This window comes from Eurytemora carolleeae, unplaced genomic scaffold, assembly GCF_000591075.1.
Source record: "Eurytemora carolleeae unplaced genomic scaffold, Eaff_2.0 scaffold559, whole genome shotgun sequence".
Classification (NCBI taxonomy): Eukaryota; Metazoa; Arthropoda; class Copepoda; order Calanoida; family Temoridae; genus Eurytemora; species Eurytemora carolleeae.
In genome coordinates, this window is record NW_019396544.1 from 58,241 (window position 1) to 71,640 (window position 13,400).

Genomic DNA, 13,400 nt, shown 5'->3' on the forward strand with positions numbered 1-13,400 from the left:
ACCCCTGTTTTTAAGTTCAATGTGATTATTCTAAATTGTGCAATTGTTAGAATTTGGTTTTTGTCTCTGCTCATTCCATTTTAGTTTTTAATTTAAGAGCTTTATTTATTGTTAATTAATTTTAGTTTTTTAACACTTGTCAAAATTTTTTTTTATTATATAGCAAAGGTTGTAAATGCTATCATGGATGTTATTGTTAAATTTTTTTTTCTTCTTTTGAATGTCTTTTTTAATTGTCCCCCGGTACAAAAATTCCATTTTTTAAAAACATTTCCTCGCTCCATTCCAACACATTTATTAGTTTAGACCAGTTCAAAAGAATAAAGTTTTGGCAATTTTTTCACCTTTTTTACCATTTAGAAATAAAAGTTGATCTTATTTTAGAATTTAAAAAAAACCGAAATTAAGCTTGTTTCCATTTAAAAATGATATTTTATATCCATGTTTTGTTTTTAAAGATAGATAAACAAGTAAGTTTAAGAAATAAAGTGATTTCACACATTTTTATAATTCTTGATTTTATCATCACACTATCTTGACTTTAGAATACATGTTTTTTAATAAGATTTATTTCTTTTTGAATGCATTATTTTCCTTTATTTGTTGATTTTGAATTTTTTCAGTATTCATCACTAACTGACAATTACGCTATGTTTTATACTTGAATAAATGTATTTTATGTATTAATTTAATAATTTTTTGTATAAGATAGATTTGTATGTTTGTGAATTATGCGTTGGTTGTTAAATTTATAAATTTATGCGTATGTCGGTTTTAGCTGATGCTATTTTTTTAAGAATAATTAATTTTTCCCCAGATTATGCCTTCTTTTCTCTTTTAAAACCTTTTTATTTTACCCACTTTTAAATACTGAATAACGAAGACTTAGATGAAATGTTTAGAATATTTAATGTGTTAAAGCAAGCTAATAATTTTATTATAAAAATGGCGTCCTATGTACTTTACATTTATTATGTCTAGCCCCGGTTTTGAGTACACAAAAGTTCATTGTTAATATATTTATTGTTCTCAAAAATAACTTCTTAAGATTATGAGAATAATGATGCCCGCCATCTTTTTCTAAACTAACGTCATAGTATACTTTTAATAATTTCAGAGCTATTTCAAAGAATGGCTCTCTTTAATTTTGTTACTGGACTACTAACAGGTATAAACCAATATTACCTTCAAACTGTTATTTATTTTTTATTTATCTATTGATACTTTAGCTGATCAATTAGTCTATTGATACTTCAGCTGATCATTTAGTCTATTGATACTTCAGCTGATCAATTAGTCTATTGATACTTCATCTGATAAATTAGTTTATTGATACTTCAGCTGATCAATTATTCTATTGATACTTCAGCTGATCAATTAGTCTATTGATACTTCAGTTGATTAATTAGTCTATTGACACTTCAGCTGATCAATTAGTCTATTGAAACTTCAGCAGATCAATGAGTCTACTGATACTTCAGCTGATCAATTAGTCTATTGATACTTCAGCTGATCAATGAGTCTACTGATGCTTCAGCTGATCAATTAGTCTATTGATACTTCAGCTGATAAATTAGTCTATTGATACTTCAGCTGATCAATTATTCTATTGATACTGATCAATTAGTCTATTGATACTTCAGTTGATTAATTAGTCTATAGATACTTTAGCTGATCAATTATTCTATTGATACTTCAGCTGATCAATTATTCTATTGATACTTCTGCTGATCAATTAGTCTATTGATATTTCAGCTGATAAATTAGTCTATTGATACTTCAGCTGATCAATGCGTCTATTGATACTTCAGCTGATCAATTAGTCTATTGATACTTCAGTTGATTAATTAGTCTATTGATACTTTAGCTGATCAACTAGTTTATTGATACTTCAGCAGATCAATTAGTCTATTGATACTTCAGTTGATTAATTAGTCTATTGATACTTCAGCTGATCAATTAGTCTATTGATACTTCAGCTGACCATTTTCTCTTTTGTTACTTCACCGGATCAATTTATCTATTGATATTACAGCTGATCAATTTATCTATTGATACTTCAGCTGATCAATTTGTTTAATGATATTTCAGTTGATTAATTTCTTTAATGATGCTTCAGCTGATCAATTTATTTATTAATACTTCAGCAGATCAATTGATTTATTAATACTTCAGCTGATCAATTCAATTATTAATTCTTCAACAGATCAATTGATGATATTGATTCTTAAGCTAATCAATTGATTAATTGATACTTCACTTGATGAATTAATTTAATGATACTTCAGCTGATCAATTGATTTATTGATACTTATGCTGATCAATTGATTTATTAATTATTCAGCTGATCAATTTTTCTGTTGAGATTGACAGTTTGATATGTTAAAAGCTAGTATATCTCTTTTAGAGGTACAATTTGAACTAATCCTGGCTTCTGTTAACATTTTCTTAGTCTTCGAATTGACATAATTAAAATGCCGAATAAACGGAGAACACTCCTATATCTAAAGATAGTAAATAGTAGTTTTTAAAAAAAATGTTTTTGAAATAATTTTTGACTGGCCTAATTGTGTCTTGTTATTATTCTGTAACCAAACAATTATTGTTTTAACTTATAAGTTTTTTTTTTATTGAACTAGCAGTTCTTTATACGTTGAAAAGTAAATTTTTTCAACTTAATGATTTGACTTACTGTTAGTCTAGGCCTAGCAAACTCATTTTTAACAACGTAATTTTTTTTAAATAAAGAAAATTTGTAGGTATTTACGCTGGTATGTTTATTGCCCAAAATTACAAGGTGCCCCAAGTAAGGTAAGCCACTACTATGAATAGATTAAAATAACGATGTCTGAAGCTTCTGGGGAAAAGTATTTAAGCGTTTATTAAATTTGATTTTACCTTTAATAGATAATAATTCCCCTAAATAAATGCTTATATTCACAAGAAAACCTATTATTTTTGAAAATAAATGTTTCCTAGGGTCATGTTAGTTACCACAAAAAGTTTAATCCCGATCGTTTCAGCCGTTTTAACGTGTTTTGGTAACAAACAGACAGACAAGCCAAATGTAACTAGATTTCTTTTATATAGAAAATTTCACATTTGCCTTCATGGGTAATATAGGATAGGGGTAGACACGGCTTGTCGATTTGATAATACCACGGGCAACGCCGAGTATTTATGCTTATAAATATTATCATTTTGAATTTTTATTACAGTGATCCTGCCACTATGCTAGAGAAAGCTAAGAACTTTGCTGAAGATTACAAGAAGAAGAAAGATGATTAATTGATAGATATAAAACAAATTAGTTAAATATCCTTTGGATATTAGTTTTAGTGATATATTCAGCTTATTTAATCTTCACACCTAGTGGTAGTACATCATATTAACAAGACACTCAGAGATTTATAAAAGAAGTTAAAGGGACAGATTGAGAATAATAATAAGAATGGTGAGATACAAGCATAGATACTTTCTAGTGGAGGCAGAGAGATCAAGGTAGTCGTGTATCTATTCATTTATTCATTTATTCATTTATTCATTTATTCATTTATTCATTTATTCATTTATTCATTTATTCATTTATTCATTTATTCATTTATTCATTTATTCATTTATTCATTTATTCATTTATTCATTTATTCATTTATTCATTTATTCATTTATTCATTTATTTGTATATTCATTGATTCTTTAATTCATGAATTCATTGATTTATTGATTCATTGGTTCATTGGTTCATCTATTCATTATTGATTTATTCATTTATAAACTAATTATTTCATTAGGTTATCTATAATATCTATTCATCATTTTATGCATTCATCTAAGTCATCATATTCACGCGTTCATTTCTCCATTAAATCATATATTTAATAATTCATCAATATCTTAGACTTTTTCGTTCATTAATTGATAAATATCATAAAATAACCAGCGTAATTACTGAATTAGGAGCGTAGAGAATTTAACTATTGACATAAATCCTCTGGAGGCAACAGAAGATGATATTGCCAAGGTGAAAATAATTTTTTTGGAAGATTTTTTGCTTTAATAAATTTTGTAAAAAAGAAAGTTAAAGGGTCTCATTTGACTGTACAGGAAAATGGTATTTTTTTCACAATCTAGTCAGGTAATGTAATCGAATTTATTTATTTTATTTTTGTAGTATGTTGAAGAGTGACTGTTAGATATATTTATTTATTAAGAAAAAATTGTTTTCTTCATAGGTTATTGAAATATTAAATTTATAATAAATACTGTTACAAACACATTTTCTTAGGAAATCAAGAATATTGTTCAAGATCTGCATGGAGACTTTGGAAGAGCTTCAATTAGTTCAGGATTCAGGTATTTCATAGTTCAAAAAATTGAACACCTTGATGTAGCTTTTCACTTTTCAGGCTTAAAATCGTAGAATTCACATGTATGAGCCATTTTTTTATTTTTCTGCTCATCAAAAATCAATTAGTTTAAACAAATTTCTGTTAAGGTTCAAAAATTAATCTTAAAATGAAATTAATCTTGTAAATCAGAAGTGAATGTAAAACATTATCGGAAGAGACATTAAAATTTATGTTCAATGACTTTATCTCGAATTATTAAAAAATCATCTCAAGGGAATGAAAAAAAATAGCCCCTGAAAAATAACAAAATAATCCCAAAAGAAAAAACATTATCTAACGGGTCTAAAAGTAATCTCGAATCAAAAGTTTACACTGAATATGTATTTAGGGTTAAATATTTGAATATAGCAACCCGTGTATTCCTTATCCGTTCTCGGCATGGAGGTCCAGACAAGATTATATCTTCTTCTCTTCCTTTCATTCACAATATTAGGAAGGAGGTAGATAAATAATATTCAAGGCATAACCCATGGTGTATATTTTTAAGGGGGAGGGGGGCGGCGGTGATTTTTGAAGATCTGGGCACAGTGCGCCTGAACAAATCAATACTTTTAAAATGCCTCAAAAATGAGTTTGGTGGGGTTTGAAAATATAAGTAAAATCATGAAGAAAAATGCTATTTCATTGAGATCTTTTTCAGAAAACTCATGTTTTATAGATCATGTTTTATAGATCTACTCCCTATTGAAACCGCGTTTAAGGTCAGTTAGAACGTTGTGTTACCAGCAAAAATTGAAAGAAAATTTAATTTTGCGCCAAAAAGTATATTAACACTTTCATGTATCTTGTTTATGTCTAAAGATAATCATAATCAAAGTTTATATAAAGTTATTACTAAATTTGATATCTTAAATTCCTATGGATTATAAAGTAAGAGTTCGTGACAAAAACTCAATTCCTTAGTTCTACAATATCCTTCCTAACACCCCCCCCTTGTGCCTCTCCACTTACCCTCTCACTAGGGCCAGGTTTTAAGTTATATAATTCAGTAGTAACCTTACTTTGATTATTAATATCTTTGGTCATAAACCAGATGCATGAAATTAAGAATGCATTTTTGGGCGTAAAATTTTCTTTTAATTTGTACTGCTAACAAAATGTTCTATCTTACATTTAAAAAGAAACAAACTAACGCAATTGGAATTTATACATGTAGATCCTTAAAACATTAGTTTTCTCAAAAAGATCTCCATGAAAAAAGTTAGGATAATCATTTTTCTCAATGGTTTTACTTATATTTTTGAAGCTCACAAACCTTTTTCTGAGTTATTTCAAAAGTCTTGATTTTGTTCAGGCCCACTGCCTGGGGATTATTGAACATGAAAAGGCAAGTTTTTTATTCTTATTCGTATTTTTTGCCCAAAAATTTCTTTATTTTGACCCTGAAAATCATTATGTTCCTGAATTTAGTATGCTTAACAACTACTTGGGAAGAAAAATACATATATTTTTCTTTCTTGTAAATATAATGTTTTCTTTACAGAATAATATACAAGCAAGTCAAAAATAATCTATTATTTATTCATGTCACTGTTGAGAAATCCTAAACTAAAAAAAGAGAAGATGTGACGAGGTTTATATTTCAGAATGTTGTATGTCGGCTGCTGTATACCGGAGCTACTATGCGTAAATCCTTCATCTACCTGGAGAAGCGGCAGAAGCGTCGGCTAGGGGAGCTGGTCAACCTTCTACGAAACAAGGGGAAGTACAACAAGGAGGAACTCGAGAAATCTATTCTGGAAGTTAGAAAATTCGGGAATAAATATTAGAATTGTTTCTTGTATCAAGATTCAGGATGGATCATTGACCAAAGGTCAACGGTATTGGATCAATAATTAATGATCAACGGTCATAGATCAATGACCAAACATTAACGGTCTTGGATCAATGATTAATAATCAACGGTCATAGGTCAATGCCCAAAGATCAACGGTCTGGTATCAATGACCAAAGATCAACGGTCTGTGATCAGTGACAAAAGATCAACGGCCTGGGATCAAAGACGTATGATCAACGGTCATAGATCAATGACCTAATATCAACGGTCTTGAATTAATGACCAAAGATCAACGGTCTTGGATCAATGATTAATGATCAACGGTCATAAATCAATGACCTAATATCAACGGTCTTGGATCAATGACCAAAGATCAGCGGTAATAGATCCATTGCCGAGGATCATGGTTAATGGATCAATGACCAGGATCTAGATCTTTGATCCAGGATTCATTCAATAATTTCAACAATGATATCCATGATACTTGCAAAAGAAACTAACTTTTATGAAATAATCTTTTGTTTTAAACATTTTAGTTTTCAAATCAGCTGTAAAACTAATATTGTTACTTAGAAGATGTATGTTATAATATAATTACACTCACTAAGAAGCTTTGACAAGTTAATAAAACATGGTTATAAAGATATTCTGCTCATTATACAGTATGTACCAACTGTACCAATTTTCCAACTAGTTCTGCACTGAACACTGAACGTGTATGCAAGCACGACAAACTGTACAACGTATGATAAACACTTTAGAAAACTATGTTAATATCCCCATATTATTTTTTCAGATGCAGCGAGCGTGTACGCTTTGCGTATCCACGTTATGTGCGTCAAAAAATGTATTCCGACCAAAATGTAGCAGCTACCTCAGTACATCTTCAATCATATTTAATAATGGTGGGTCAAATTTATTTTTAGATGTGTAAATGGGAAATCTCAATCAAATGGTTCCATTTTTCAGTCGATAGAACCTTGTTTTTGATCCCTAGATTCTTTTTTAAATGTAGCGATAAAAAATTGTAATAGATGTCACCAAAACACATAACATCCCTGAAACTTAAAGCTAATCACCAGGAACTTCAAAAAAGAAATTTAAAGCCGAAAATATTACGAGAAATGTGATTTTATTCATTAAAAGTGAATTTCGAACAAATACATATATTTTTGAAGCTGAGCAAAGTGAATGGAAAAACGTTTTTAACGGTTTCCTTTTCATAAATATTTCTTCTTCAAACATTTATTTTAAAAAAAGATTATAAAAACGTAGCGGGACATCACTTTTGTCCCCATGGCATTGCATTTCCACTTCATAAGCTGCAAGAATTATCTCACTCGAGGGTTGGGAATTTACTGCGGGAGAAGGGTGTCGTTTAAACTCTAATTTGTTAAGAAAGCTGAACATTGTGAAACAAGGAACTAATAAACTTTATGCGCTGCAGGAAGTTCAATGCAAGTGTTTGACCGACAAGCTAAGCTACTGCAAACTGAACGTTCCGCTAGAAACCCAGAACTTGACTCATTTGATTTTCTTAAAGAAGAAATAGGATACAGGTATTTTCTATACAGGGTGTCTCAATAAATATGACAATTCAGTGACGACTTTTTTTTAGTCTTTTGTGACAAAAATCATAACAGTATTCCAACCTGAGCTTATGTCCTTTTTTGATAAATTATATAGTTCCCTATAGTCTGTACTGATGGATATCGCTATGAGGCCTGTTTATAAACATCTATAGTTGTTAGACTTCTAAGAGGCTCTCCAAGAATCTTTGATTTGGAACTTGATACAAAAAATGTTATAATTAATAAGCTTGCTTTTATCATTTTATGCAACATTTTTACTTTCGTCAAAACAATTAGTTAAATCGGTTTGAAAAATCGTTTTTGTCATTATCCAGATAAAGCAAACTTTTCAAACATGAAATTCTAAAACATGATGAAACATCTCAGATTTTTGTGGAGCGCTTTTAAAGCCAAATTACCTTAAATGTTAAAAAATGGACCTCAAAACTATGCCTATTCCTAGTTGCTTGTATACTCTCTAGGTTAGCAGACAGGGTGCTGGATGTATCCCGTAAGATGGAGGTTTGTGTTGATATAGGCTCGGGTAGAGGATGGGTTTCAAGGAATATACCAACATAAAAAAGCACTGTAGATTGAGAGACTAATAAAAATTTATAACACTCCCCGCCCCTCCCCCTCTCCATCATTGGACTCCCAACAAAACAATATCTATATTTTAAGGCAGTTTAGAAAATATTAATTTTGCACTACTTAAATATGATGGTACAATTTAAGAAATATATGTTCTTAGACCTCATGTAACAAATTTAAATGCCACTGTCAGTGTCTAAACCCATTAATTCTCATGTTTAGTCTTGAGTCTAGATTAAAAGTCTCGTCAACTCAAACGTTGAAATTTAGACCCGCCTTTGTTAGTTTTGTCCAAGTTATTTATTGGTTTTTAAACCACTCATAAGCCCCAATATATCTCAAAGTGCAACTATATTTTCATAATGGTGGCTTAGTATTGATATTTAATTTTCCCAAATTATTTAATTAGATGAAGTAGATTTATAAATTAATTAAAAATGTTGGTCTCCAGGCATCTCACAGAACATTCTATTGGTAGATTAACAGCAATAGATTTATCAGAAAGTAAGCAATTTTTAAGACCTTCAATGTGTTAGTCTTGCACACAAAAACATCTTACAATGTTCATAGTGCAATATGTAAGTGTAATGTATAATAAACACATGGTTAATATCATACTAAAACTTAAATGTTAATTTAATAAAAACTATGAAGTTTTATTCTGATTTTATAAATTCAAAGTTTAATAAAAAATGTTGTTAAGTTCTTTTGACATTATTTGTTAATATCTAGGTTTATTAAAGACTGCTCCGGACCCGCCTGATGTTCCTGTAGAAAAACTTGTTATGGATGTGGATGGAACAGATCTACCGTTCCAGGATAATTCAGTAGATATAGGTAGATTAACGGAACAGATCTACCGTTTAAGGATAATTCAGTAGATAAAGGTTGATAAACGCAACAGATCTACCGTTCCAGGATAATTCAGTTGACATAGGTAGTTAAACTTGCTATGGATGGAACAGATCTACCGTTCCATGATAATTCAGTAGATATAGGTAGATAAAATTATGGATGAAACAGATCTACCGTTTCAAGATAATTCAGTCAATATAATTAGTTAAACTTGTAATGTATGGAACAGATATACCGTTCCAGGATAATTCAGTAGATATATAGGTAGATAAACTTGTAATGTATGGAACAGATATACCGTTCCAGGATAATTTAGTAGATATAGGTAGATAAGTGCCGCCCTCTCGTTTAAAAGGATTTTTTGAAATTTTTATGGAATGTTTTGAGATTTTTTTGTTGTATTCGTTTTACTGTCCATTTGTTCTATATAGTTGTTATATTTACCTGCCATATTTGAAGTGATCATCTATTTAAAGACTTAGAGTCAAATACCTAATTTACGGGGTACTCTTTAAAACATTGGTCAGTGTAAAAATTGTTTCTCTTTAAAGTTTAAAGTGCATTATTATTGGCATGTGTCCCTTTAAATCGAGAATCATTCTTAAAGAATTAATTTGACAGTCCATTTAATTGTAACTGAACAATAATTTTTTTTTCTGATATTAAAATATAATATTTTAGTTACCTCATCTTTATCTCTACACTGGGTAAATGACTTACCGAAACTTTTCAAAGAAATTAACAGGTTTGTTTTTTAGATCTTCAAAAAATTTAAAATTTAATTTTTTTCTCACTTTTTTGACAATTAATAGTTTAAACTAAAATCATTTAACTTAAAGAAATAATTATATTTATTGTTGGCACAATATATGCTTTTATCTAAACTTTATATTTAGAATCTTGAAACCAGATGGAGTATTTATTGGTGGGATGTTTGGTGGTGATACCTTAGTTGAACTTAGGGTTGCTCTACAGCTTGCAGAGACAGAGAGAGAGGGAGGGTTTTCTCCTCATATAAGTCCGTTTGTTGAGGTAAATAGAGAAGGAGGGAGGGTTTTCTCCTCATATCAGTCTATTGTTAAGAGTAAATAGAGAAGGAGGGAGGGTTTTCTCCTCATATCAGTCTATTGTTAAGAGTAAATAGAGAAGGAGGGAGGGTTTTCTCCTCATATCAGTCTATTGTTAAGAGTAAATAGAGAGGGAGGGAGGATTTTCTTCTCATATCAGTCAATTTTTTTGGGGTTCATAGCGAGAGAGGAAAGGTTTTCTCCTCATATTAGTCCATTTGTTGTGAAAAATAGAGAGGGAGGGAGGGGTTTCTCCTCATATTATTCCATTTGTTGAGAAAAATAGAGAGGGAGGGAGGGTTTTCTCCTCATTTCAGTCCATTTGTTGAGAAAAATTGAGAGGGAGGGAGGGGTTTCTCCTCATATCAGTCCATTTGTGGAGATTAATAGAGAGGGAGGGTTTTCTCCTTATATAAGTCCATTTGTTGAGGTAAATAGAGAAGTGATGGATTTCTTCTTATACGGTGGTAGGCGATTATATCAATATAAAGAAGACGATTATTTTGATTATTTTTAAACCTATAATTCTTAGAAGCTTTTTAACAATAAAAATCAGATTAAGTCTTCGTTATAATGATATAATCCCTTTTTGTTGAGGTAAATAGAGAAGAAGTGAGAGCTTTCTCCTCATATCAGTCCATTTGTTGAAGTAAATAGAGAAAAAGGGAGGGTTTTCTTTTTTTCAGTCCATTCGTTAAGACTCGTGATTTATTTATCATGGTACTTTGTCTGTAGATTGATTGTTAATAATAACAATAATATATAGACGATAGCTGGAGGTTTCTCGTATAAAATCAGTCAACATGTCGGGGTATTTATATGTAATATATAAGTATAGAGGGAGGAAGGGCTGCCCTAATATCATTCCACTTGCTGAGTTATGTAATAATTAAAAGAGCGGGAGGGAGGGAGGGAGGTTCGGCTTAAAATATATTGTGGTAACCAAGCTATCTGAATAAGAAATTTGTGTTTCTTCTAGGTGCGAGATATTGGATCTATTCTTAATAAAAACAATTTTACAATGATAACTATCGATACAGATGATCTAAAGGTAATATATCAAACATGCTAATTTTATTTTGAAGAACAGGGTTACCCACAAATGATGAGACTGTAAAGACGGCCTAAAACTTTTGAAATATAAAGATTCGAAGCGTATATTAAGTCCTCCGCAATAAATATAGTATTTTGATGGCTCATTGTGGGTAACCCTTTATATAAGTTTCCTAACATTTTAAGGAACTGTTAACGGTTTACATCCTTATTATAATAAACGGTTTACATCCTTATTATAATAAAGTTGGTGTAACTGTCTTAAACCTTTTCTTCGGATCCAACATAAAATCAAATTTATGGCAAAGCTTAGTTACACGCTATACGCAAACTAGTCATGCATTTACCTTTTCAAAATTATATTTTTATAGTTTTTTAAAGGATATAAATTCCAGGTAAAATATGCCTCAATATTTCCGCTGATGCGGGATTTAAAAGGCATGGCAGAAAATAATGCCGCGTACAATAGAAAACTTCATTTACACAGGTAAACTATCAAACCATATTTTACTTGATTCATTCTTCTTTTTCTTCATTTTTTTTATTACTTTTTCTTCATTTTCTTCTCTTACTTTTCCTTCTTCTCTCATCTTTCATCTTCCTTCTAATTTCTTCTTCCTTCTTCCTTCTTCTGTCTTCTTCTTCCTTTTTCCATCTTCTTCCTTTTTCCATTTACTTCCTTCTTCTTCCTTCTTCTTTCTTCTTCCTCCTTACTTCTTTCTTCTTCTTTCTTCTTATTTCTTCTTTCTTCTTCCTCCTTCCTTCTTCTTTCTTCTTCTTCTTATTTCTTCTTTCTTCCTTCTTCATTCTCTCTTCTTCATTCTCTCTTCTTCCTTCGTCTTCTTCATTTTACTTTCTTCTTCCTTCTTCTTCCATCTTTTTCCTTCTTCCTTCTTCTCCTTTCTTATTTCTTCTTTTTTCTTCCATCTTCTTTCTCCTTCCTTCTTTTTCTTTTTCATTCTTCTTCCTTCTTCTTTCTTCTTCTTCATTCTTCTTCTTCTTTCTTCTTCCTCCTTCCTCCTTCCTATTTCTTTTTTCTTCCTTCTTCATTCTTTCTTCTTCCTTCTTCCTTTTTCTTTCTTCTTTCTTCTTTTTCCTTCTTTTTCCTTCTTCTTCTTTCTCTAGTTTTGCAAAAAGAAATCTTCTTTGATTTTTTTAAATCGATTTTGAATGATTTACTCATGGATGATAATTGATAATGCAAATAAAATATTGGCTGAATTATCATTTGACTTTGACAAATTACTGTTCCTATTGATTGATTTATTGATTGCTTGGTTTATTAATCGATTGAGTAATTGTTTGCTTGATTTGTTAATTGGTTACTTGATAAAAAATTTGATCATCGTCAATAACACATCTATGTTTAGAGAAACCCTGTTTGCTGCAAATGCAATATACACAGATCTGTACGCAAATCCAGATGGTAGCCTACCGGTAGATTCTAATAATATAAATAAAATTCTTTATCAATCACCATATTTGAAATCAACATTATCTAGTTTTTTTATTTATTTTAATTATATTTTTAAACTATTTTATATATTGAGTTTTACAAATTATTAAGAATTCTCAAGATTTACCTAATTTTCACTAGAGGTTTTCTAACTGGTAGCTGGCTCTGGGGATTTTTTAGTAAATTAATATTCCTTTTTAGCTTTGCCAAATTTGTAGGAAAAAATCACAGAATGTTGGAAAAATTGTAAACAACTACACTTTTTAAAAGTAATTTTAAAACGGAATGATTTTACCATCTCAATAATTTTTTTAACAACCATAATTTTTAATGATCATTATTGAACTAGGCTTCGTTTCAAGTCTACTATTGGATCGGATGGAAACCTGATCCTAGTCAGCCTAAACCCCTGAAACCTCAGAAATCTGATGTGTCACTGAAAGATCTTCATCGACTTGATGAAGTAGCTCAAGCATACGGAATTGTTGATTTGCCTAAAGAGGACAAATAAATATGAAAAATATTAAGTCTATGATAACATCATTTTACTGATTTGGATATAGTGTTTTGTCAAGTTAGATTTAATGGATTGAAAGAATTTAACATACTTAAAAAGACGGA

The 13,400-nt window shown here is 30.1% G+C and overlaps 2 protein-coding genes across 3 annotated transcripts; both read left to right on the forward strand.

Moving 5' to 3' along the window:
* The first annotated feature begins 1,066 nt into the window (after positions 1-1,066).
* Positions 1,067-6,983, forward strand: LOC111705225 (ribonuclease P/MRP protein subunit POP5-like). 2 transcript variants are annotated; one of them, XM_023477709.1, is made up of 7 exons: positions 1,067-1,168; positions 2,760-2,811; positions 3,219-3,501; positions 3,958-4,021; positions 4,286-4,353; positions 4,738-4,849; positions 5,996-6,983. In XM_023477709.1, the coding sequence occupies exons 3-7, from the start codon at positions 3,452-3,454 to the stop codon at positions 6,176-6,178; spliced, it is 477 nt and encodes a 158-aa protein (XP_023333477.1). In that variant the 5' UTR covers positions 1,067-1,168; positions 2,760-2,811; positions 3,219-3,451; the 3' UTR covers positions 6,179-6,983. The 2 variants fall into 2 exon arrangements, with proteins under 2 accessions (XP_023333477.1, XP_023333478.1); XM_023477710.1 differs by lacking the exon at positions 2,760-2,811 and having other exon boundaries at positions 1,109-1,168.
* LOC111705224 (arginine-hydroxylase NDUFAF5, mitochondrial-like) lies at positions 6,882-13,306 on the forward strand. The gene is made up of 11 exons (XM_023477708.1): positions 6,882-7,091; positions 7,634-7,745; positions 8,240-8,320; positions 8,800-8,852; positions 9,081-9,185; positions 9,885-9,948; positions 10,100-10,235; positions 11,250-11,321; positions 11,719-11,810; positions 12,694-12,760; positions 13,129-13,306. Exons 1-11 carry the CDS (start codon positions 6,905-6,907, stop codon positions 13,288-13,290), a joined length of 1,131 nt encoding a protein of 376 aa, XP_023333476.1. The 5' UTR covers positions 6,882-6,904; the 3' UTR covers positions 13,291-13,306.
* Positions 13,307-13,400: the final 94 nt, after the last annotated feature.

Excerpts from the sequence above, each read along its gene's own strand:
- LOC111705225 (XM_023477709.1), top strand. The coding sequence starts at position 3,452 with ATGGTGAGATACAAGCATAGATACTTTCTAGTGGAGGCAGAGAGATCA. Across the intron at positions 4,022-4,285 it reads CAGAAGATGATATTGCCAAG|GAAATCAAGAATATTGTTCA; the intron begins GTGAAAATAATT and ends ACATTTTCTTAG. Across the intron at positions 4,850-5,995 it reads TTCACAATATTAGGAAGGAG|AATGTTGTATGTCGGCTGCT; the intron begins GTAGATAAATAA and ends TTTATATTTCAG.
- LOC111705224 (XM_023477708.1), top strand. The coding sequence starts at position 6,905 with ATGCAAGCACGACAAACTGTACAACGTATGATAAACACTTTAGAAAAC. Across the intron at positions 8,321-8,799 it reads GGTAGAGGATGGGTTTCAAG|GCATCTCACAGAACATTCTA; the intron begins GAATATACCAAC and ends GTTGGTCTCCAG. Across the intron at positions 10,236-11,249 it reads ATATAAGTCCGTTTGTTGAG|GTGCGAGATATTGGATCTAT; the intron begins GTAAATAGAGAA and ends TGTTTCTTCTAG.